Genomic DNA, 23,278 nt, shown 5'->3' with positions numbered 1-23,278 from the left:
GGGCCAGTTAATGAGTTGATTTTCAAGTTAGGCCTAAACACGGGTGACTTCTGTCCTGCCCCGGTCCTTCGCATGAGGAACGGCTCTTGTGTGGGTGCAGCACTAGGATCTTCCCTTGGTGTAAAGGCCTCCTTTTAGTTTAAATATTTTAAACACTCTTCTTTTAAGGTCAGAAATGGTAATATTGTCTTGAGGCCGGAAGTGCCTGAAAACTGTGAATCAGACTCACGGACAACGCTGTCTCTTGGACTTTTGACCCGTGTGGCTGATTGTGGGGCTGTTTTAATGCAAGCAGCAGCGTGCAAGCACGGCGTGTGACACTCCAGAGCGGAGCTGGAGCTTCCTGCAGGCTGCAATTCCCGCTTCCTGCTGCACAGAACACACAAATCTGCTGATCGTGTTTCACGTGGTGATCGATCTCCCTCTGTGTACGAAATACTTCCAGTCTGTTTTCATCAGGGAATGGAATGGTTTGGCTTGGAAAGGACCTCACAGACCGTCTGGTTCTAGCCCCTGCCATGGGCAGGGACGCCTTCCACTGTCCCAGGCTGCTCCGGCCTGGCCTTGGACATTCCAGGGATCCAGGGGCAGCCAGAGCTGCTCTGGGCAGCCTGTGCCAGGGCCTGCCCACGCTCACAGCCAGGAATTCCTCCCCAGAATCCCACCTGGCAGCGGGAAGCCATTCCCCGTGCCCCGTGCTTGGCGCGGGTTTAATCCAAAGCGCCGCCCCAAACCTTTTACCCTTGGAGAACTGTGGAATCCTGAGCGGACACCAGCAGCACAGGGCGGCCGGACATGCCGAGCCCCTTCGAAAGCAACAAAAGGCAGGCGCTCTGCCTTCCCTCGGAGCTGCAAATCCCAGCCCTCGGAGCCCATTTCCGAGAGCAAATCCCCTCCCATAAAGCTGCCGGTGCCATCTGGCAGAAGCCCGGCAGGGATCCGAGCGGGAACGGCTCGCGTTTTGTCCATAAAACGCGCGTGCGGTGCAACGCGCCCCGGAGTGCGTGCCGGGGCGCCCAGGCTTTTCCTGGGAACGCCGTTTTGATTAGGTGTTGCTTGGTGCCGTTTGATTCATCCCTAAAGGGCTCTGAGAGGATGAGCTCAGTTCTTAGGGCGTCGTTTATGGTGATTATTCATGCCCCAGGAAGGGGGGGAGCTGCTGCAATCCCCCTCAGAGTCACTGCAGGAGGGGTTGCCTCAAAAACCTCCCCAAAAGCGAGCACAGGGAGCTGTGGGACTGCAGGGAAATATAATATATAACATATATAATATGTAACATATATAACATATAACATATAACACATAACGTATAACATATAACATATAGTATATATTATATATAATGTATCATATAGACAATACATAATATATAATACATAATATATAATATAAAATATATAACACATATAACATATAACATATAGACTATATAATATACGAAGAACAATGCATGAAACCAAAAATTTTTCATTCATTTGGAGAAACTAAACTTCGGATTTCTCCAAACCAGTCTTGAATTTATGAGCAATACGCATTCAAGAGATGAACGAATGTAATTAAATTAATTTTTAAAGCAATTATTTCAAGCTTCTGGGAGCAGGCAAAGCAAATATTGGAAATAACATACTTGCTGAGCACGAAGTTTATTTTGTAGCAGGTGCCAAAATGCTCTGATGACTTAAGAGATATAAACTGTGAGCAATCAAATTGTGTTTTGAAGGACATGCCAAACCTGTGCCTGTTTATTATGCTTTTTATATATATTATATCTATCTCTTGATATAATGCCTTTTGGTTACAATCTGATACTAGTATATATATTATACCAATACAATATAGTGGTATGCTGACATTGAATTACATCACGATTAATATATAGTACGATTTAATTACATTACGATTAATATATAGTATTTATTAAATTAATGTTAACATTAAGTGTACATTGCATGTTACGTATTATGCATGACAGATTGTTATTACATATTATATACATTACCATAGATATTATACCATACATTACATATTATTATATATAGAAATATACAGTATTTATTTACACTGTATGTTGCTAAATTAATAATATGTTAATATACATTAATACCGCAAACATCTCCCACCTCCACTTGACACCTGCCTGCTACGCCTCCCCGCTAATTAGACGAGCAGAAATGCCCAAGAAAGCGGGAAATCCCGTTAGAACTTTCCGATCAAGGCCTGGAAACCAACTTTTATTAGCTAATGACGCCAAATCTCTTAATTCCGCCTCATTCAGGCTTGATTTCTGAGGGAGCCCTCACGCGGGATGTACCACCGGGCGGGCGAGGCGCGGGGGTCGCCGGGGGAGGCGGGGGGGGGCGCGGTGCGGGGCTCCGCCTCCCCCGCCGACCCGTTCCCCCCCGCTCTGGCCGATGGTAGAGCCCGCGGCGGGAAACCCGGCGCCCGCCTCACACAATGCGCGCGCAGTTCGCGGCGCGGCCGCTGGCGGCGCTGCAGCGCCCGCCCCGCGGGGGTGCCCGGATGTGGCCGCGCCGGAAGAGAAGCGCGTCTCCTCAGGGCCCGCCATCTTGTGCGGCAGCGAGCAGGGCGCGGGGGGCCCGGTAGCATCCGCGCAGGATCCCGCCGACGGGGGCCCATCATGCCCGGACACCTGCAGGAGGGCTTCGGGTGCGTCGTCACCAACCGCTTCGATCAGCTCTTCGATGACGAGTCCGACCCCTTCGAGGTGCTGCGCGCGGCGGAGAGCCGGAGGAAGGAGAGCGGCGGCGGCGGCGGCGGGAGCCAAGCGGGCGGCGGGGCCCGCGGCCCGGCGGGCGCCCAGAGCGGCTCCTCGGGCGGGGCCGGCGGAGCGGGCCAGGCGGGCGGCGGCGCGGGCAGCGCGGCCAAGCAGCTGCGCAGGGAGTCGCAGAAGGAGCGCAAGAACCCGCTGCCGCCCTTCGCCGGCGGGGACCGCCGGGAGGATGGCGGGGGCCAGCCCGGAGCGCCGCTGCGGAAGGAGGGTGAGCGGCCCGGGGGGTCGGCGGGGAGGGTCGGCCCGGGCCGCACGGAGGGGTCCGGGCAGGGCCGAGCCGCACGTGGGGCCGCGCATGGCGGAGCCCGCCCGCGGAGCCGGCCCGGGGCGGCCGCGGGGCCGGCGGCGGCGGCGCCCGGCTCGCCCGGCCCCACGTGTCCCGCGGCTCGGCCCGCGCAAAATGGAGGCGGGCGTGCGGGGCGACCGGAGCTGCCTCGGTGCCGGCGGGAGGGAGAGGAGTAACGCGAAATGGGAAATGCCCGCAGCGAGGAGAGTCGTGGAGTGGCTCGTGTTGGAAGGGACCTGAAAGGCCATCCCCTTCCACCCCTGCCATGGGGCACCTTCCGCTGTCCCAGGCTGCTCCCAGCCCCGTCCAGCCTGGCCTTGGACACTTCCAGGGATCCAGGGGCAGCCACAGCTGCTCTGGGCACCCTGTGCCAGGGCCTGCCCACCCTCAGAGGGAACGGTTCCTGCCCAGTGTCCCATCTAAACCGGCGCATGGAGTCGTGCAGTGGTTCGGGTTGGAAAGGCCCTTCGCGTTCACCCCCTGCCATGGGCAGGGCCACCTTCCACTAGACCAGGTTGCTCCAAGCCTCGTCCAGCCTTGTATCCTGAGCTTGACTCGTGTTTCAGGGGGTCCGATGGATTTGACCGGATATCTGGAAGTTCCTGTGCTTTCCAAGATCTGTTTGGGTCATTTTCCAGGGGAACGGCGTTGATAGCCATCTTCTTGTTTTCATATATATTTAAATAATAACTTGCACGAATTGTTAGTTTTCCCTAAATTTCTAAGACATCCTACATGGAAAAACTTTGGAAAAAAGAAACTGAAGTATAAACAGACAGAAGAACATGCTTTGGGAATTAGGAGGCCGGGGCCGCACATGGATGGGGAGGGATGTAGGCACATGGCGTCCCGTGCGGGCAGCAGCTCCACCGCGCCCAAACTTCGGCGCTCGGCAGGTGGGTCACAGCTCGGGTTCAAAGGAATCCTTGGGGAAAAAAAAACATCAGAGTGTGGTGACAGCAGATGACGTGGGAGCAAGGGAATAACAGGTGAACTGCGATTTCAACAAGCTTTTCACAGAGCACGGTGCTACGTGAGAGCATCTTAATGCTTCTGCATTTATGTTACCAGGTGATGCTGATTTTCCACTGGTTTATGCTGTTAAAGAAAGGAATAATTTTAGTGTGGTGTTTGTTTTGGGAAGTGGGTGTTGTAAATGTTATTCGAAAGCACCTTGTGAGAAGACGAATTTAGGAGTGACGGTAGAAATACTCTTTGCTTGTGGATCTTGTGCTCATTAAGGTTAGGAGTGTTTTCCGTGTGAGGGGTGCAATGATTTGTCAGGGGTCCCAGTTCGCCAAACCAGTGTCCTCTGGAAGCCTCGGTGAGGTGCAGGATTCCCCCACGAGATCCGCCTGGGACATGGCAGAGCCTTTGGCACCACAGGAGGGCTTTGGGCAGCCCCTCTTCTTCACCTTCCGATTTTCACGTCTTGTTTTCAAGAGCAGTGTGAAGAATAACTGTCTTCGTGGTTTGTTATGGTAGTGAAACAGAGAAAGTCGGGGCTGCAGTGTGGTAAACAAAGTCAGTTTCCAGTTTGAAAATGTCTATTTTTGTGCGTGGCTGTTTTTGCAGTTCTGGCATCATAAAGGTGCTCGATGCCAGGGTTTGTTTCCTGTGTGAATGTATTTTAAGCTATTCCAGTACTCCATAAGGCTGCAAGTGATTTGCCTGCTGAATTAGCAGTTCAAAGCTTGGTGATGCTGAGAAATAACTCGTATTTTGGGTTAGGCTTCAGCAGGAACCGGGTTTTTCTGAGTGCAGGGCGTTGAACTCGAAATTCAAAAGCCGTGGCTGTTCCATTCCAGTTCTGCAGCATGCCTGCTCCTCTCCCTGCTTCTCCTGCTCACATGGAATGCCTGTCCCCACTGGAGAGCCCTTCTCCCAGTGCAGGCTGCTGGGTTTAACCCCTTGTTTCCTCAGGGAGGCGGGAATGCTTCGGGAGCTATGTGTGCCATGCAAACTTCATGTTAAACACAGCTGGGAAGGTGAGGGAGACATTGTTCATCTGGGTGTGTTGGCTTGGATATCATTACAACTGCAACTTCTGTAGCCCCACCCAAATTTGACATTGCTTGCTAGGCAGGAACACAGTTCTTTAAAAAATAATTAAAAATCAGCTTTGAATTTAAAAGCTGGTTTGTAATTTTGGAGCCAGTGTTTTGGCAAGAAAATGGCATAAGAAATGTGTTTGTCCTCATCTTTTAAAGAAGAGTAAATAAGGCCTTTCACATGAGTGGAAAGGAAAACTGTGTTAGGTCTTAGAGAGGGCTTGGTGAAGAAGAGAATGCCCACGGGAGGTTTTTATTGCAAATAAAAAGGCCTTTTAGGAGGCCTAGCAGGGAGGAAGAACGCTGGGCAGCTCGGTGGCACTGTGGATTATTAAGATATTTTGAGAAGTGCGCGAGAAGGAGAATCTTTGTCAGGGAATGCTGGACTGGGAGGGTCCATGTGGGTGAGGACCCCAGTTAGTCACTGACCAGTACCTGTAGGTGACACCTGTCTGGTACAGGTGGTGGCACTGCTGCCCAGAAGAGTTTCCAAGAACAGAATCCCAGGATCACTTAGGTTGGAAAACACCTCCAAGGTCACGGGGTCCAGCTGTTAGAACAGCACAGGAGTGACTCTTAGGGAGCGCAGGATTGACTGTCTTAGGGCCACTGAGGTGATGCTCACTTGGTTTGGGTGTTCTTCAAATAAAACCCACTTGTTTTACCTGAAAAGCATTTTCCAGAGAAAAAAAAAAACAGTGATAAAATCCTGCTTACCTTGATCTTTGTTTGAAAGTTGACCCTGTCATTTCAGCAGGGATTACTTAAGTTTTCAGTCAAACCCAATTTGAAATCCTGGGTAAAAAAGGGACTGAGAAGAGTCAGGTGGAAGTGGGGCTGCTCAGCTTCTGCAGCAGTAAAGCTTCTCTTCCCGCTTGCTTGCCGGGGGTGGGGGTGGTATCTGTCCCGGAGCACTCCACATTCCGTTGATGTGTCTGGCCTGATGTTTCAGGGATAAGGAGGATTGGCAGGAGGCCTGATCAGCAGCAGCAGCAACAGCAGCAGGGCGAAGGCAAGCCCATCGACAGGAGACCCGAGCGACGACCTCCCCGCGAGCGCCGCTTCGAGAAACCCGCCGAGGAGAAGGGCGAGGGAGGAGAGTTCTCTGTGGATAAGTAAGAGTTTTGTCTTGCTGATAAACAGCTTTCCCAGCTTTGACAGGCAGGGCTGCCTTCTGCTGCTCAGGTAAAAAAGCTGATTGAATCGAGGTTGAATTCCTGTCATGCAGACAATAACACTTCCCTTTTCCATGGTTTTGTTTGCAAACTTTACTCGGGTTTTAGGCTGGGAGTGATGTGCATGAACAGGTTCATAGGTGTAACTGAATTATGGTTTAAATCAAGATACTCACCATATTTTTCTACATCTGTAGCGAATAGCTCAGGAAGGGAACCCAAGCATAGCTGTTTCCTGCAGGATGAGATTTGTTTGCTGTTACAGCTGTGGCTTTAATTTCCACAGCTGATTTAAAGCCAGCAAAAGTTTGTCCATGTAGGTGTTTGCACCCTGGCTGCAACGGCTTCAGACCTGGAAGTGGTGAAGCCATCTTAGATCTGCATGACATTTAAACTGTCTTGAGCATTGTGTGGCAGCCAGAATTCGAGTAATGTTCAAATATTAAAGTTTTATTTGTCAAAGTTTAAATCCTTTTAAAAGTAAGTTGTATGAAAGTGAGTTTAGTTGAAGTTTTAGCATTATTTAATTGTGTAACACAATACAAAGATTAAATTTTGGAATTAATGCCAGAAGGTGCAAACAAACAACAATCCTGAGCATTTGTTTCCAGATTCTAAAATCATGGAACCACATAATGGTTTGGGTTGGAAGGGACCTCAAAGGTGATCCGGTTCCAACCTATAGCATGGGCAGGGACCTTCTGCTATCCTTCTACAAGGACCTTCCACTATCCCAGGTTATTCCAAGCCCTTCCAACCTGGCCTTGGACACTTCCAGGAATGGGGGAGTGACTTTCTTGAAATTAGAGCCTGAACCCAGCTACAAACTAACTATCAAAGGAAAAACAAGTAAATAAAGTTCTCAGAGAGGAAAGGAACCATGAAAGACGCTGTACATTTTTGAAGGCGAATCGCTTGACCCAGCTTACAAACAGTAATTAAAGCAAACCCAAGTAAATAAAATCCTCAGAGAGGACAAGAACACGAAATGCTCTCTGTTTCTGGAGTGGATCCCTGACCTGTGGCTGTTCCATGCCAGACCCATCCTGGACCGACCCATGCGTGGACGTGGAGGCCTGGGCCGGGGCCGTGGCCGCGGGCGCGGGATGGGCCGAGGAGATGGGTTTGACTCTCGTGGCAAGCGGGAATTTGACAGACACAGTGGCAGCGATAGATCGTGAGTCTTTACCTTTTCCTATCCCTTGTGGCTCTCCTTTACCGCTCTGCCCCCCCGATTGAAATTGATCTTTTGAATTTCTGTGTCTGGACACTATAATGTTAACTCAGTTTTGTTAGTTCTGTTTCACATTCACATTTCAGCGGCCTAAAGCACGAGGACAAGCGCGGTGGCAGCGGATCACACAACTGGGGAACCGTCAAAGACGAGCTAACGTTAGTAACCTGTCACTGTTCAGAAAACCATTAGCACTGTGTTAATCAGCCCTAATTATGGCTTGCAGAACACCCAGATTTAGCTGCCTTTTTGCCTTCGATCTCTGTGATATTTGCCACGCTTCTGCAGAGTTTAAAACCTCAGCAATTTCTTGTAGCATAAGAGTAGCTTCGTTGTTCAACCAGAGTTTTGGGGAAGTTTGAGAGGTCGTGTGCTGGTTTGGTAATTCTTTGTTAAAATTTAACTGTTCTGTTTTTAGTAATTTTTGATAAGCATGCATTTTGTGTTACAAAAATTGAGCTCCCGTTGAAATCTGTTTTTAATGCCCAAATCCATTTTGTGTTGGAAGGGACGGTGGGAGCCTTTCAGGAGGGGTAGTAGGAAGCATTGGGGAAAACCATTAGCTAAGTGAAAAGCATAGAGTTTAAAAGGCACAGAGAGCACCAGTCCTTACTGAAACAGTAAATCCACAGTAGATCTTGATTGTTAATCTTACATAGCTTTAAAGAGGGATGAAGTTGTAAAAAAGCCCCAACTCCCAACGTTATGTAATTGCAGTGAATTGGATCAGTCAGCTGTAACTGAGGAAACGCCGGAGGGAGAGGAGCATCCGCCTGCTGATTCTGAAAATAAGTGAGTACCACCCCTCTCCGTGCTCCTGGGTTGCTTTAGAGGTGCTGTTGCATTCTCTTTAACCTCTGCTGTTTATTCCCACATCTGTTTGGCCAAACTCAGATTATCAATAGATGATCCACAGTGCTGCTGAATGAGTCTCCTTAAAAACCTTGTGTCTGGAAATTGTTGGCTTTAAACCATTTCTTGGTGTCCTGCAGGCTCTTTCAGATTTATTTATTAATGATCATTTCTAATACACTTTGGGTCTTGGGATTGCAACTCCAAATTCCAAACCCCAAAGCATCTGGGCTCAGGCTGGGTAGAAGCACCAAGCAAATGGGACAGAGGTGCCAGTGGAAGGCAACTTTTTAAACTTAATTTTCCAGAACAGCTTTGGAGACTGTGTGCCTGAGCTGTAGGAGAAGGGTTGTATCTTTCATTCTCCAGGCAGTTTTCAAAGTTACCTGGGTCTGTTCCCATCTCACTTGGACGCAGTTACAGAAGGAGCCAGGGACTGGGTGAATGAAGGAGTCACCAGAGAAGCAGAAGGAGCCTTACTGATACCGAGTTGATGTAAAAATACAATACAAATTTTTATGGTAGCCTAGTGTGACTAATGTTGTATTTTAATGAGGAGTGGGCTTTGTAGAGGACTCAATAAATGGCAAACAGAATTTTGAAGTACTTGTTCCTGGTGATTCCTTATGTGTTTGCCATGGCCTGGTTGCCTCACTGAAAAGTTTCTCTATAGAAAAGCATCTCCACATGGGTAACTTTTTAATTGTTTGGTTTTATGTGGATCTTTGCTCTCAGTGTTTCAGCAGAACTGTAGGATGTTCTACTGCAGTAAAATCTTTGCCCTGAACAAAACACATTCTGATTGCATCCCTTGTCAAAAATCATTCTCTCCTACACAGTGAGAAAAAGTTGAAATGCAGTTGCTTTGACATAAAACCTATGCATCATTGTTCAAAATTAATGGCTGTCAAATGAAAACCTTTGAAACTGAGGCTTTTGTGATCTTTTTGCTGCGCATACACAGCATTGGTTTCCTATAAATCAGAAATTCAGTTGCATAAACACACTGAACAATGACCAGAGGCTTCCAGTAGCTGGAGTATGATCTGTTACTGAGTACGGTGGTTGTGTGTTTTACTTAAAAATAGCCTTTGGCACAAGGTAGATGTGCTGTATCTCATAAATAAGGTGTATGCTGTTACTTTTTCAAATTAGCTGGAATTAAATTTGATTGAATAATTGTCTTCGGTTCAACAAAGTAAGCAAATTATCCGAAGCTGCTTAAATTCTGGTTTTTAAAATACTAAAAAGCTTGAAAACTGTGGGAAGAACGAGTTCTCACTGCCTTGCCTTGAATGTTTATGAGAGATACATTTCAAAAAGGGGAGAAGGAGCTCCAAACAAGTGATGCCAGAAGTTGGGCTTTCAGATTTGGAAATAAAATTGCCAGTAATGTGGAGATTTGATGGCATGGGTCAGTTTTAATTTTAACATTTTGCTGTGCTCAGAGGTGGCTGGGTGTCATTTTTTTGGCACTCCCTCTAAAGGAGATGAATTTTCCTGTGGTGGAAGCGAGTGTTCGTATTTTCACCCCTTAACTGCTAAATCCTTGACAAAGTTCAATTTATAACCTGGTACCAGCCAGCAAACGATTTTGAAATTGTATCCAGAGCGTAAATCCTTAGTTGTGATCATAATCTGCATGAATTCACCACAGAGAGAATGAGGTTGAAGAAGTTAAGGAAGAAGGCCCCAAGGAGATGACCCTGGATGAGTGGAAAGCCATTCAAAGCAAGGATCGTGCAAAAGTCGAGTTCAACATCCGCAAACCAAACGAGGGAGCTGATGGGCAGTGGAAAAAAGGATTTGTGCTCCACAAGTCAAAGAGTGAGGAGGTAAAGTGCCTTTCCATTCTCAGAGCGCCCACTTTGTAAAGGTTTTGTTGTTGATGAGCATTTTTGGGAGTGGAAGCTCCATTCTGGGAGACCTTTTAGTTGGAAGTTTCGAAAGTGGGAACAGCATTTTTTAAAATTTGAACTTCATTCTTGTTCATTTGAGCACCATTCCTTTAGCAGAATTGAACTTCTGCAGTAGCACAAGTGGCCATTCTGACTGTGGTTGGGTTCAGGAGCTGAGCTGTGCCCTTAGGTTTGTAAGAATTGCCTCTTGGTGAGAGTTTTAGGGGAATGTTGTCAAGTTTGCTTTCTAAAAAAGGCAGCTTGTGTTATTTAGCATCTGTTGTGCAGTACACAGGTTCATGGTGCTTGCTAAATGATGTCAGCTTCAAGGAAGACTGGTCATGCCTCAGAGACCTTAAACCCAAACTGTGCATCTGAAATTTGTGGTGTGGGTGTCTCCTCACTTAGTGCTGTGACACAGACGAGCTCTTGGGAAGGCAGTTGGAATGATTTATGTGCTCCAGTGACACTCAGCTTAGCTGCTGTAGAATTGTTTTAAATTTGTAGTTTCTCATTTCAGGCATTGCATAATGTTCATTATTCTGTTCCAAGGGTGGCAAGGGGACATGCACAGGGGAGGGAAGTGCCGAGAGCTCTTGTTTTGTAATGCAGGGCTGTGCTAATCTTTACCTCTAATCTTTGTTTTTAACACTCTGTAATGTTAAGTAGCTCACTTAAGAGGTTGGTGGCAGCAACTTCGTGTACTGATGGTACTGAGTCCTTTGAAGTGACTGGATAGTGTGTAATACTCTGTTTGCTCTCCTAGAATGTATTCCTGCTTTTCCACACCTTGCCAGTTTTTATCCTGGGAGCTGGGATGTAATCCGTGGGTGGGGGGCACTGCTCAGTGTTCCAGTGAAAGCTCCGTTTCTGCCCTGAGCTCCCAGTGAGGTTGACTTGGTCACAGATCAGGCTGTGTTCTTGCTGTGTGGGGTAGTTCAGTTCTTGAAGTGATTGCATGGCTGTGTCTCCTTTGGGCCGTTCACTGAAGTGTTCATTAAATTTCTCTGGCTTGGCTAGAAAAGGGAATTTGAGTTACATTTAATGTTGCTGTGTGCTGAAAGTACGTATTAAACAGAAGTATTTATGTACTTTGCCAAGATTTACTAAACCTGTAGTTCTTCAAATTCCCTCAGTCTCTCTGAATCACATTTATTTGACATTTACTCATCTGAGGGCACTCTTTCTTAAGGTATGAACATATATGATAGTAAAGGTGATGCTACTTGTGAGAAATTTAGAGGCTAGAAAGATCCAGACTCATATTTTCCATTTGAAAACTGAATCAGTTAACTCAGAAAAAAAAAAAAAACCAAAAAAAAAACAAACCTAACAAAACAACCAAGCAAAAAACAATAACAAAAAATCTGAACAAAAACTGTCAATAATTAAATTACTTCCATGGAAGACCTGACATAATTAGTAGATTGTTCTGTTTAAGAGGTGAACTTCTCAAATGAACAAGTTGGATATTTTTAGCACCATCACATACGAAGATAACAGCCTCTTGCTGCGTAAGCATGAAAGTGAGGTATTAACAAATCTGCCTTCAAATTGAGCTGCTTTTAGCCTGCTTTATTGTCCATCCAGCAGATGTGTCTCCCCATCTCCCTTCTTCATTGTTCCCTGATCCCATGGGAAGCAGTGTGGGGATTTTCTCTCAGGATTATAGGAGAATAGCTCTATAATACAGGCCTTAGGAAAGCTTCCACTGCAGCTTCTTTGTGAGCAGCTGTAGAAGGCAACATATTTTAAAAAACAGCAATCACCTGCTTTTTCCTCCCTTTGTCCTCCTGGATGCACTTAGGGGTCAAGAAATTCTCTGATTCTTATTGGTAAGAAGGAGATGATGTGTGGAAGTGATTTGGTTTATAGGTAAATTTTGGGTTTTAGCCCCAAATCTTCTGTACTCTTACGGCTGAAAAACCCTGCGTGCCCCAATAGATCTGTCAGAAATCTGAAGTGTTGTGATGAGCACCTGCATCCCTGTGCCTTGGGAACTTCTTGGAGAATGCCCCAGGAGTCTGGGAAAAGGGAGAGTGAGGATCTGATGCTGCTCAGTCTTGGGGAAGAGCTGTCCTCCTCGTTCTCCTGCTTGTCCTCCTGGCTGAGGGCTGAAATGCTCGGCCCTGCCTGAGGTCTGTCCTCTTGTTCCCATGTACTCTGCAGGTAGTGACAGAATGAACTCAGTTCTGTCTCAGGTTCTTGCTGCTTTAATCTGACATCCAGGGCCATCAGCAGCCCTGGTCCAAGGAGCCTCTTCCCAGGACATGGGTTTATGCCATAAAACAGAGTTCCTCTTTTTCTCTGCAGCTGTTTTAGTGGCTTGAGTCTTCAGTTCCTACAAAAAACAGGAAGGAGTTATATTGTGGACAGATCCTAAAATTCATCCCAAAAGTGGAATCCAGGACTCCTGGATAAAAACTCATACCTCTGTCCCTGCTGTGCCTCTTCAAACCTCCTCACTAATCCAATCCCTTCCTTAGAGGAGGTTGCACTGGGAGATGAGGAAATGTATTTTGGAAAAGAATGATTGATCTCCTCAAAGATGGGAGGAATGACTCTTGAATGAAGGCTCTGCAGGAAGATTTCCATGAACAGTGATTCAAACATCCCAGCTCTTCCCATCTCCGTGCCTGACGTGTGGCCATGCTGGAGACCAGCCTGCATGTGTGGTCTCTGCCAGGGCTTCCAGCATCTCCTGGGCAACTTCCTGGTGCCCGTCCACCTGAGCTTTTTGGTTGGTGTCCGTCCACCTGAGCTTTTTGGTTGGTGTCCGTCCACCTGAGCTTTTTGGTTGGTGCCCGTCCACCTGAGCTTTTTCTTGTTGTCCATCCACCTGAGCTTTGTTTTGGTGTCCACCTGAGCTCCTTTTTGGTGTCCACCTGAGCTCCTTTTTGGTGTCCACCTGAGCTCCTTTTTGGTGTCCATCTGAGCTTTGTTTTGGTGTCCATCTGAGCTTTCTCTTGTCTCCACACTTGGCACATCCATCCTGTGCTGTCTCTGGCTGCTTGCACAGCTGCTCCCTCCTCCCTGTGCTGCTCCATGTGCTCGGTGCCATCTGTACCCAGCAGCTCCTGTGACCTGATTACCTGTTGTTCCTGTATGTAGTTGAGTCTCATTTCTTCCTTTTGTTTTCTCCCTCTGTTCCTTTTGTCACTTTGGCGTGGACACACAACTGTCACCAGACAAAGGCGATGACAGAAATGCAGGGGAGTCTGCTGGATTCAAATGAGGTACTGATCCTTTCTCTGTCAGTGGTGATACCTGGTGTTAACATCAGCCCCTTCAGCAGGGAACGTTTGGATATTAAAACCGCACCAAAAGAAAGAATTTTATTGAACATGGAGCTTTTCTGTCCATGCCTGTTGTCTCACTGTGCACCATCAGCACCCAGCATGGTTTTAGTCCTCTTGTTCCTCATCCTGCTTATTTCAAACCTTATCATAAGAGCTTCTATCACGAGTCTCTATTTTTTTGTTGCTGCTGTTTTTCCATCTCTCCCTGTCTGCTTTGGCTCTCTTGGCAGTTTGTTCTTCATTTTTGACAGCCTTTCCCAAGACCCTTAAGTGCAGCGCTGCCTTCAAGAAGTGAGCAGTTATTAAATCAGAGCACTGTTGAGTCACCAATACATAGAAATCTAATGTTTCCCGGGGTTTTTCAGGATAAGCAGCTTGTTCAGTATGTCTGACTTATCACCCCAGTGATGGAAGAGGCTGAGGAGAATGTGCCAAGTCTTTTGTTGGAGTTTTAAATGACCCTTAATTACTTCGGATAGAAAAATCATCAGGTTACGTAGGGAATTTGCAATTTGTTGGTTCACTGGTTATACCAAAAACAAATTGTGGAGATACAATGACATTTGGTAAACTGTAGTGGTTTATTTTTAAATAAAAACAGCACAGGGACAGAAATTCTGTACAAATCCACTGATCCCACCACTCAGAAAAGGGAATTACCACTAGGCTACCAGTAGTTGGAAATAGAATCTCAGTACCCTGCAGTGATAAAAAACTAAATAGTAAGAAAGGGATTTAAAACATCTCTAAGAGATGTTTTACAGATTGTTAGTGTTAGGTTTGAGTAGTGCCATGTCAGGCTGAGGTGTGGAATACTTTTCTTTGTTGAGACAAACTTCCTAAGTTTGGCAAAAGGGAGGAAAAATAAAATCAGGAGTGAAGTAGGGACCAGCTGTTCTGTGGGATACATCCCAGTGGAATGTGTTGGAAATAAAGCAGCATGCAGGGGGTATTTTGAATCAAATTTGGGATGGAGGGAGAGGACAAAGGGGAATGGCAGGGATAGATGGGATATTGGGAAGGACCCATGGAATCCCTGGCAGCAGCTTTGGCTCCAGACCTCTCCATCTCCTGGCGGCCTTGTGAAGGCTCCACAAATGGTAATTAAAGATCACAGGGCTTAATTGAGCAATGTGTTGCCTTTGAAAGTTCAAATGTTGTGTAACTGCAGCAGAAAAGTCAGTTGGAGTTGGGAAGCTTGAACCTGCACGTGGCATTTGTGTAGGAAAACCAGGAAATTGATGAGTGCTGTGCCAGGAATTGGGGGCTTGGAGGGAAGGAAAGTGTTGTCATGTTTCCAAAACACCATGGCTGAGCTGTAATGGGCAGGTTTTTACATTCTTCATGTTATCCTGGATGCCAAAAACTGGCTTGCACGTGGAAAAATATTTGTATAAAATAGGAGAAATAACTGCTTTAAAAACACCTGCTGGGGTTCAGTGTGTAACTGGAATTTTCCAAGGTTGCTGGTGTTGGTAACTCCTGGGAGCATCCCTTGCTCCTCCAGGCTTGGGTTTCACCAAATGCACTGGGAACAAACCAGTAAGGGAATGTCCTGGCAAAGGTGCTGAGATCCACATTTTCCAGTGTCACTGGTGAGACTGGTTGTGTTTTAGCTCCTTCAGCTCCTTGTGTTTGAGCTTTTTGGCCTCATTTGCTGTTACAGTGAATGCAGAGCAGTGAGGGATTCTCAGTATTTATCGAGGGCTAAAACAAAAAAAGTGTAAATCCTCAGGGAGCAAAATAAGGATGGGTGACCAAGAGTGGAAAAAGAATGGAAGGAATTGGTGGAACCGGGACACAAAATGAGAATTGCTACAACGTGAGTTTCTCTACTGGCTTGGTAATAGTCAGTCTGGTCTGGGATTAAGGACGTGTTGCTCTGATGGGATTTTGGGAAGCGTTTCTCCATGGAACGGGTGTTCAGGCATTGGAAGGAGCTGTCCAGGGAAGGACTGGACATGGGCTGGTGACAAGGAGGGGATTGGGCACAGGTTGGACTCAGTCCTGGAGGACTTTTCCAACCTCAGCGATTGTGTGAACTCATAAATCCTCTTGGAAAGGCAAAATACTTTGGTTCCTACGAAATTCCAAGTTTCCCGAGGGAAAACCAGGAGTGGATGGTGGGACTGTGTGAGCGGGGGCTGTGCTGGCCCAGGAGGGGATTTTGGTGCCCTGGCCTTGCTGATGGAGAACTGCTGGTTGCAGGCTCACGCTGAGGACTCGGTCATGGATCACCACTTCCGCAAGCCCGCCAACGACATCACATCCCAGCTGGAGATCAACTTTGGAGACCTGGGCCGCCCCGGGCGCGGCGGCAGAGGGGGCCGGGGGGGCCGGGGCCGCGGGGGCAGGGCCAGCCGTGGAGGCAGAACTGACAAGGTGAGCAGCACCCCCGGCTGAGACCACTCACCCCTCACTTCCATCCTGCTGGCATCTTCCTTGTCCCTGGGGGAGATGCCCCAGCAGCAAACAGTGTGTTTTAATGCCACGTGAAAACCCGAGTGCAAAGCTGCCTTGAAACCCCCTGGTTAGGACAAAAGGATGAATGTTTGAGCAGGGCTGCCACCAAGCACGTGAAAGGGAGGGTGAATTTTTTAAAAGTGCCTGTCTTTATGTCTGAACCTGAAGAATGGCTTTGCAGTGTGGGCAGATCTGAATGTACCATGAGCTGCCCGAGGTGGTGCCAGAGCAGAGCCACAAGTGCTGGGCTGGTTATTTGCAGCCACAGCCAGGACACTCTGTGTGCACTGTGACCTGCTGGGGGTGAAGGACTGGTTGCACAGCTGCATGTCACATCTTGAACCTGAGGAATTCAGATTTTCCACTTAGAAACAGGGCTCTTACTCGTTTTTCTCTAACCTCCAGTCATGTTTTTCCCTTCTTTGGTGCTAAGGCACCAGGGGAACATCCTGAAAAAATACTGAATGGGGTTTGGGAGAGAATATGTGAAGTTCAAGCACTGCAGTGTAGCTACAGTGAAGATTTGATTTATTATGAATCACTTACTTGCCTTAAAGGCATCAAGCAAATTGTTACTAGTTGGAAAATGAGCTCAGTCTGTGTGCTGTAGTTTTCTTCACACAGATTTGCTTGGTTTTGTCCCTTCTAGCAGACACAGACTTCACAAATTTTAGTTTATTAGTTGGGAAGCCCTCTCCTGACAGCAGTATCAGAATATTTTAAGGAATTGAAATGAAACAGTGGTGGTTTGGTCAGAGTTGTTTCACTAATACTCTTCAAGAATGCTGCCATAAAGTAATTCCAAGCTTTCCTGCACCTGACTTTGTGTTGCTTTTGTTTCCTTGCAGTTGGTCAAGGAGTTTGATGTGATCCACACGCCCAACCAGGTGGGTGAGCTCTGCATGAGCATTCCCTGGGATCAGGGACCACAACTTCCTTCCTTTTTTTGGCTGTTACTGCTCTCGTGTGCTGAGCAACTGGAGATGCTGAGCCTGTAGCTTAAGCCCTGCTGTTACTTTTTAATTCTGGTTTGTGGCCTGTGGAGTCTTCGGCAAGGCAGAGCCTCTGCAGCTACAGGTGTTGATGCAACACTCATTTTAAATATAACTGTTGATAAATTAATACCATGACAGGAAGTTCCACTGTCTTGGCTCTTCCCATTCTTCTCCAAGGACCAAGTGAAGAGCATGAAATTCTTAATTTCTGCAATTTTGGATGTGGTGCAGAGCCTTTCAGAAAGCTACTGAGGAGATCCTTGGCTAATGCATGAATTTTTAGGGCTAAAAATTTGGCACAAAAATTACTTTCATCAGCGTCTGGTTTCTGAGTGGGAAAATTTAAAACATTAGAGACACTTAATTTTTGCTCCAGAAAGGGCCTTTTCTGTAACATGTCAGTGGTGTCCCTCAGTAAGGATTGGTTCACAGGGAGGGATCAGCCCATGGCAGGAGGTTGGAGCTCCGTGGTCTTTAAGGTCCCCTCCAACCCAGACCATTCTGAGATCTCTTTAAAAAGAGAATTGTGCAATAACGATGTGCAAACATCGATTTGCTTACAGTTTCTCTCCACACAGCTTGGATTCCAAAAACAGTGTAGGAGGCTTTGTAATGCTTGGAATAAATAAAAAAAGGGTTGTTTTTGTAGTGATTCCTCCAGCCCCAAAGTGCTGCCACCTCTGCCTCCAGGCAATAACTCTGTGATGTTTCTCTTTCAGTCAAGTGCTTCTGCTCCTGACGTAGATGACCCAGAGGCTTTCCCAGCTCTGTCCTAAACTGGATGTCATAAAGCCAACCCTGCCCTGGTCGGGCCTTCCTCTCCGAGGCTTGCATGCTTAAGGATCCTAAAACAACTAAGAAATTGAAAAAAAAAACAAAACAAAACAAAAACAAAAAAAAAAGAGACTGTCATTCATACCATTCACACCTAAAGACTGAATTTTATCTGTTTTGAAAATGAACTTCTCTCGCTACACAGAAGCAACAATATGGTAGTCAAGTTTTGTATCTAGAAATGTAATGGTAGCAGGGATGTTTTCATAATTTTTTCAGAGATTATGCATTCTTCATGGATACTTTTTTGTATTGCTGCTTGAAAATATGCGTTTCCAAACTTGAAATATAGGTGTGAACAGTGTGTACCAGTTAAAAGCTTTCCCTTCATTTGTGTTCTTTTTTTTTAATTTAAAGTCAGGATTTTAGACTTCCCCCCCTTCCTCCCCCCAAACTCCAAATTAGGTTTTAATTATTGCACACTACTTCAGTTTCTTTAATTCCTCTTTGGCAGATTTTTTTCTCAGCCCATGGAATTAGTGAAATATTCATTTGGCAGACTGTTAGTGCTGTATGGAATGAACTCCTGGAGTACTAAAGTTTTAATGCTTCACTTCCAACATGGAAAACCAGAAAATTTTTCATCTCTGTTGGGTAGTTTGTTTACACAAAATCTTTCTAGGAAATTGAAAGCAGATACTTGAAATCAAGATTCAAAGCACATGGGTTTATGATTCAACACCTGCGTATGGATCCAGCAATGGGTAACTGGTCTGAAAACCAGGTTTTTAAAATTCCTGTATCCCACCTTGCACTCCCCCTTTGGACCTTTATTTCCTCTTCCTTCAACAGAACAAGTTGCTTTTTTGGCAAAAAAAAAAAAAAAAGGTTTTTTAATTACCTTTGCTTTTTGTTTGAGAGGATATCCTGAAATAGAGGGAATTCCTGTCCTTGGAGCTGGGATTCCATGAGTTTGGGGCAATTCCTGTCCTTGGAGCTGGGATACCCTGAAATAGAGGGAATTCCTGTCCTTGGAGCTGGCATTCCATGAGTTTGGGGCAATTCCTGTCCTTGGAGCTGGGATACCCTGAAATACAGGGAATTCCTGTCCTTGGAGCTGGGATGCCCTGAAAGAGATGGAATTCCTGTCCTTGGAGCTGGCATCCCATGAGTTTGGGGCAATTCCTGTCCTTGGAGCTGGCATTCCATGAGTAAATACAGGGAATTCCTGTCCTTGGAGCTGAGATTCCTTGAGTTTGGGGGAATTCCTGTCCTTGGAGCTGGGATTCCATGAGTAAATACAGGGAATTCCTGTCCTTGGAGCTGGGATTCCATGAGTTTGGGGCAATTCCTGTCCTTGGAGCTGGCATCCCATGAGTTTGGGGGAATTGTTGGAGCGGGGGGAGGGTGGCAGCTGTGGCTCTGGAAGCCCAGGTGGATTCCAGGTGGGATGTGGGGTTGCCACAGAGGTGCAGCAGTCCCTGAGGCATTCCCAGCACTGCTCCAGGTGTTCCCAGGAGGGAGCTGGGCTGGCTCAGGAGGGAGTCGTGGCTCATGGCTTCGGACTGGGGCAGTGGCAATCTGTGCATGGGACACCAAAAATTCACCCCAAAACCTCAACACTTCCCTCTCCACCCAGCTGCAGCTCTGGCTCGGTGCAGTGCTCGGGATCTGCCTGGGACATCACCAAGGAATGTTTTTCCCAGAGAATGATTGTAAGAAATTCCTTCTCCCCCGTCAAAATCCCACCACAGGTTCCATTTCATCCCCGTGTATCCCTTCAATACACAAAAGGAGTTGAGTGAACGGCTAATAAAGAGGATTTCCTAGGGGTTTTACCAGCATTTGTTAGGAGAATAGGAACCAATCTCTCACTTTATTTCATGTTTTCCTCTTCGGCCAGCTTAGAACATATTTGTAGTTTTGTAGGTAGGTAGAAAACTAAAGGTAACACCCTATTTTTATAAAAACTGTACAGGACAGGCAGGAAGTGTTGGCGACCTTGGAGTGTGGAATACCAGCCTGCTCAGCTGGGGTGTTAGCAGCTGCCTTTGCTTTTCCTGAGCTGTTTTCACGAGAGCTCCTGTTGTGACCCACTGTATCATGGATCAGTTCCCTCACCTGGATTTCCAGCCCCAGGCAGGGGGAGGAGGCAGATTTTCCACCAGAAGGTGGGAAAATCCCTTGGTTCTCCTCTCCTGAGTCTGCTCTCAGAGTGGGGCTGTTGTCTGAGCAGAGCTGTTCCTTCTCCCTCTCCCATTGTCTGGTGGGATGTGCTGCCCTTCCAGCCTTGGGGACAGCCTGGGGAACACAGAAACAGGTGGAGCAAAGCTTTCCCTGGAGCACAGCCCTTCCCTGATCCAAACTGCTGTTCCGGGTGCCACCCAGGTGGTTTTGCTGGCTGGATTTTCCCTTTTCCTGCTCTAGGGCATTCCCAAATGGCACCTAGAGTGATTTTCAACACAGCTTGTAACTTCAAATTGGTCCTTCTGCTGTTCTGCTAGATGTAAATTCACCTCTTTCAATCCATTTGTGTCAAGAACTAAAACTGTGAACATTTATCTTTAATATTGGTGGGTGTTAACTGAAATAAAGGCTTATTTTCATGCTCTTTTAAAAACAATGTCCTGAAAACCACATGGAAATGAAACCACTGAGGTTCATAGTGGCTCATCTAGGGTCTGTCCCAGGAAGTGCAGCTTGCATTCCCACTCTTAGGATGGATTTTGCCTTGGAAAAGCATCTCCCGAGTAGGTTATTTATGATTAATGAACTTGCTTTTAGTAACATTTTCTGTCCTCTTGCTTGCTCCTGCTGTCACACCAAATCTAGGGGACTGCAACTTTTAAATTCTGATCCTTTGAAAAAAGAGCAGAGGAAGTTGGTGGTGTGGAGCAAATTGGCTTTGGAATGAGCAAGGGCAAGGTTTGAGCAGGGGAGTTGATCTCAGAGCTGGAATGGTGGGATGGATTGATTGATCAGTTCCAAGAGTTAGCTGTGTGGGAAAGGACATGGATTCTCCTGGAATGTCAGGAATCAGAGGGAATGTGTGGCGGCAGCAGTTGGAGGAGCTGAGCCCACCCTCACCTGTAACTGTGCCCTCAGGGATGGCTTTGCAAAGACAGAGCTCTGGTTTAATAAACCCAGCGCTGGCAGCCAGCTGTGCCTCTTCCAGCTGTGCCTCTTCCAGCTGTGCCTCTCCCAGCTGTGCCTCTCCCAGCTGTGCCAGCCTGCTGCTTTCCCGGAGTCATTCCAAGGACCAAACTCCCTGCCTTGGGCACTCTGGGCTGCTCTTCCTCAGCCAGGTTCCACACTCGGGGTGTCCCCAGGACAGCCAAACCTGGCATTCCTGCTGGAAAGGGTGTCCTTAGGGGGGAATCGCCTCCTGGGATGCTCAGGGACATCACTGGGAGACTTCCAGGCTGGAGTTACAGAAGTCTGGTCCTTGTCTCTTGGAGTGAGGCTGGACATGAATCCTCACATTTAGATAGATTTGGAGATTTGTGGAGCGAGGACAAAATGAATTCCAGTGTTCTCTTATCCTTAGGTTGAGCTAGAAAATCAGCATTCAGAAAAAGATGAATGGCAAAATAGTGCTTTATGAAAAAAACAAAACAAAAACCTTTTTTGGCATCTAATCTGCCTTTCTGGTTCAGTTTGGTTTGCAGAGCTGACTGGAGGGGCTGAGTTGTGGCTCCCAGGCAGGGTGTGGAGAGCAGGCAGCAAGTTCTGGTTTTTTGGATGTCTGACCCAGTTCTGAGGGAGATGTTTTCCTTCGATGTCACCCAGCCAGGTGACACAGGTGGGACCAGAACTCAGAAGCCCACAGTGAGCTGAGCTGGTATTTGGCAATACCCAAATCTGCACTTGAATGGTGGCGGCAGCAGCTCGTGCCCCTGCTTGGGGATGCAGAGGATGCTCCAGGTAAGTCCATACCTGGACTACTCCATCTCTAACTGCAATGTTTCAGCTTTATTTTTAATATTTAATTGTTCTGTGTAAAGCTGGAGCTTGACCAGAGAAAACAACAGGAAGCCAAGTTCAGATTTCCAACATTTTATTTATATACACACATCTGGTAAACAAAGTCATTAAATGTGTAACACCCTTGCAGCCTGTAATTAGAGCACTCCAATAAATCACTTAAATTCCTCTTGACAATCCATTTGACTGAGTGCAGATGCTGCCTGCTGCTTTTAGTTCTGGTGAGGAATTTTCCTGCCCTGAACTGAGGCAAGGAAGGGGCCCTGGCTCTGGTGCTGTGTCCCTCGTGGTGACACTGGGGACTCTGTGACCTGGTGCCAGGGGAGGAACAAGAGGCGCTGATCTGCTCCATCCTTCCCTTTTGCAGTTCCTTGCTCTTTCTGCTGGAAGTGATGATTTCCAGCTCTGATCCTGGGCTGGGCCGTGGCACAGGGCTTGAGGCAGCCCAGGCTGCAGGCAGGGCTCCCAAAATCCAGCTCTGGCATCCCCAGCTGTGCCTCTGACTGCAGAGTGTGCAGAGGAGCAGCCGTGTCCTACGGTGAGGTGTGGCCGGGGAAAGGTTTTGTCGCTCGGAGGTGTTACATGTGAGGGACTGGACTGGCTGTGCTGAAACACTGAAATATCTCCTAAATGCCAAAATCCAGGCTAGGCTCACATCAAAACACACCGACATACTCTGTAAGGTGCCAAAACCCAGGCTGAGCTCACATTGAAACTCTGAAATGCTTTGTAAAGTGCCAAAATCCAGGCTGAGCTCGCGTTGAAACACCAAAATACTCTGCAAGGTGCCAAAATCCAGGCTGAGCTCGCATTGAAACACTGAAATGCTTTGTAAAGTGCCGAAATTCCTGCCGGGCTCACCTCGAGACACCGAAATACTCCGTAAAGTGCCAAAATTCTTGCCGGGCTCACATCGCCCCCTGCCTACCTCGGGAAGGAGCCGCCGCTGAGCTTCACTCGATCCAAAGTCAGATTCCCTTGGCAGCAGAGGGCAGGAGGCAGGAACGCGGCTGGGAAGGCGGAGAGGGGGCTGGGCTCGGGCTCGGGGGCAGGGTCCGGCTGCGGGGACAGGGTGCCGGGGCTGGAGATGTACTCGGGCTCGGGCTCGGGGGCAGGGTCCGGCTGCGGGGACAGGGTGCCGGGGTTGGAGATGTACTCGGGCTCGGGCTCCGGGGCAGGGTCCGGCTGCGGGGACAGGGTGCCGGGGCTGGAGATGTACTCGGGCTCCGGGGCAGGGTCCGGCTGCGGGGACAGGGTGCCGGGGCTGGAGATGTACTCGGGCTCGGGGGCAGGGTCCGGCTGCGGGGACAGGGTGCCGGGGCTGGAGATGTACTCGGGCTCGGGGGCAGGGTCCGGCTGCGGGAACAGGGTGCCGGGGCTGGAGATGTACTCGGGCTCCGGGGCAGGGTCCGGCTGCGGGGACAGGGTGCCGGGGCTGGAGATGTACTCGGGCTCGGGCTCGGGGGCAGGGTCCGG

General features: G+C 47.8%; 1 protein-coding gene across 4 annotated transcripts; it reads left to right on the top strand.

The window, feature by feature from the left end:
- Positions 1 to 2,468: 2,468 nt before the first annotated feature.
- SERBP1 (SERPINE1 mRNA binding protein 1) lies at positions 2,469 to 18,196 on the top strand. 4 transcript variants are annotated; one of them, XM_068198965.1, is made up of 10 exons: positions 2,469 to 2,999; positions 6,081 to 6,243; positions 7,343 to 7,480; positions 7,624 to 7,695; positions 8,255 to 8,329; positions 10,047 to 10,224; positions 13,476 to 13,523; positions 15,795 to 15,968; positions 16,898 to 16,936; positions 17,764 to 18,196. In XM_068198965.1, the coding sequence occupies exons 1-10, from the start codon at positions 2,639 to 2,641 to the stop codon at positions 17,818 to 17,820; spliced, it is 1,305 nt and encodes a 434-aa protein (XP_068055066.1). In that variant the 5' UTR covers positions 2,469 to 2,638; the 3' UTR covers positions 17,821 to 18,196. The 4 variants fall into 4 exon arrangements, with proteins under 4 accessions (XP_068055066.1, XP_068055065.1, XP_068055069.1 ...); XM_068198964.1 differs by having other exon boundaries at positions 7,600 to 7,695; XM_068198968.1 differs by lacking the exon at positions 13,476 to 13,523 and having other exon boundaries at positions 2,489 to 2,999.
- Positions 18,197 to 23,278: the final 5,082 nt, after the last annotated feature.

This window comes from Anomalospiza imberbis, chromosome 9 (assembly GCF_031753505.1).
Source record: "Anomalospiza imberbis isolate Cuckoo-Finch-1a 21T00152 chromosome 9, ASM3175350v1, whole genome shotgun sequence".
Classification (NCBI taxonomy): domain Eukaryota; kingdom Metazoa; phylum Chordata; class Aves; order Passeriformes; family Viduidae; genus Anomalospiza; species Anomalospiza imberbis.
Note: the sequence above shows the minus strand (reverse complement) of the source record. Positions and strands in the feature narration are given on the sequence as shown.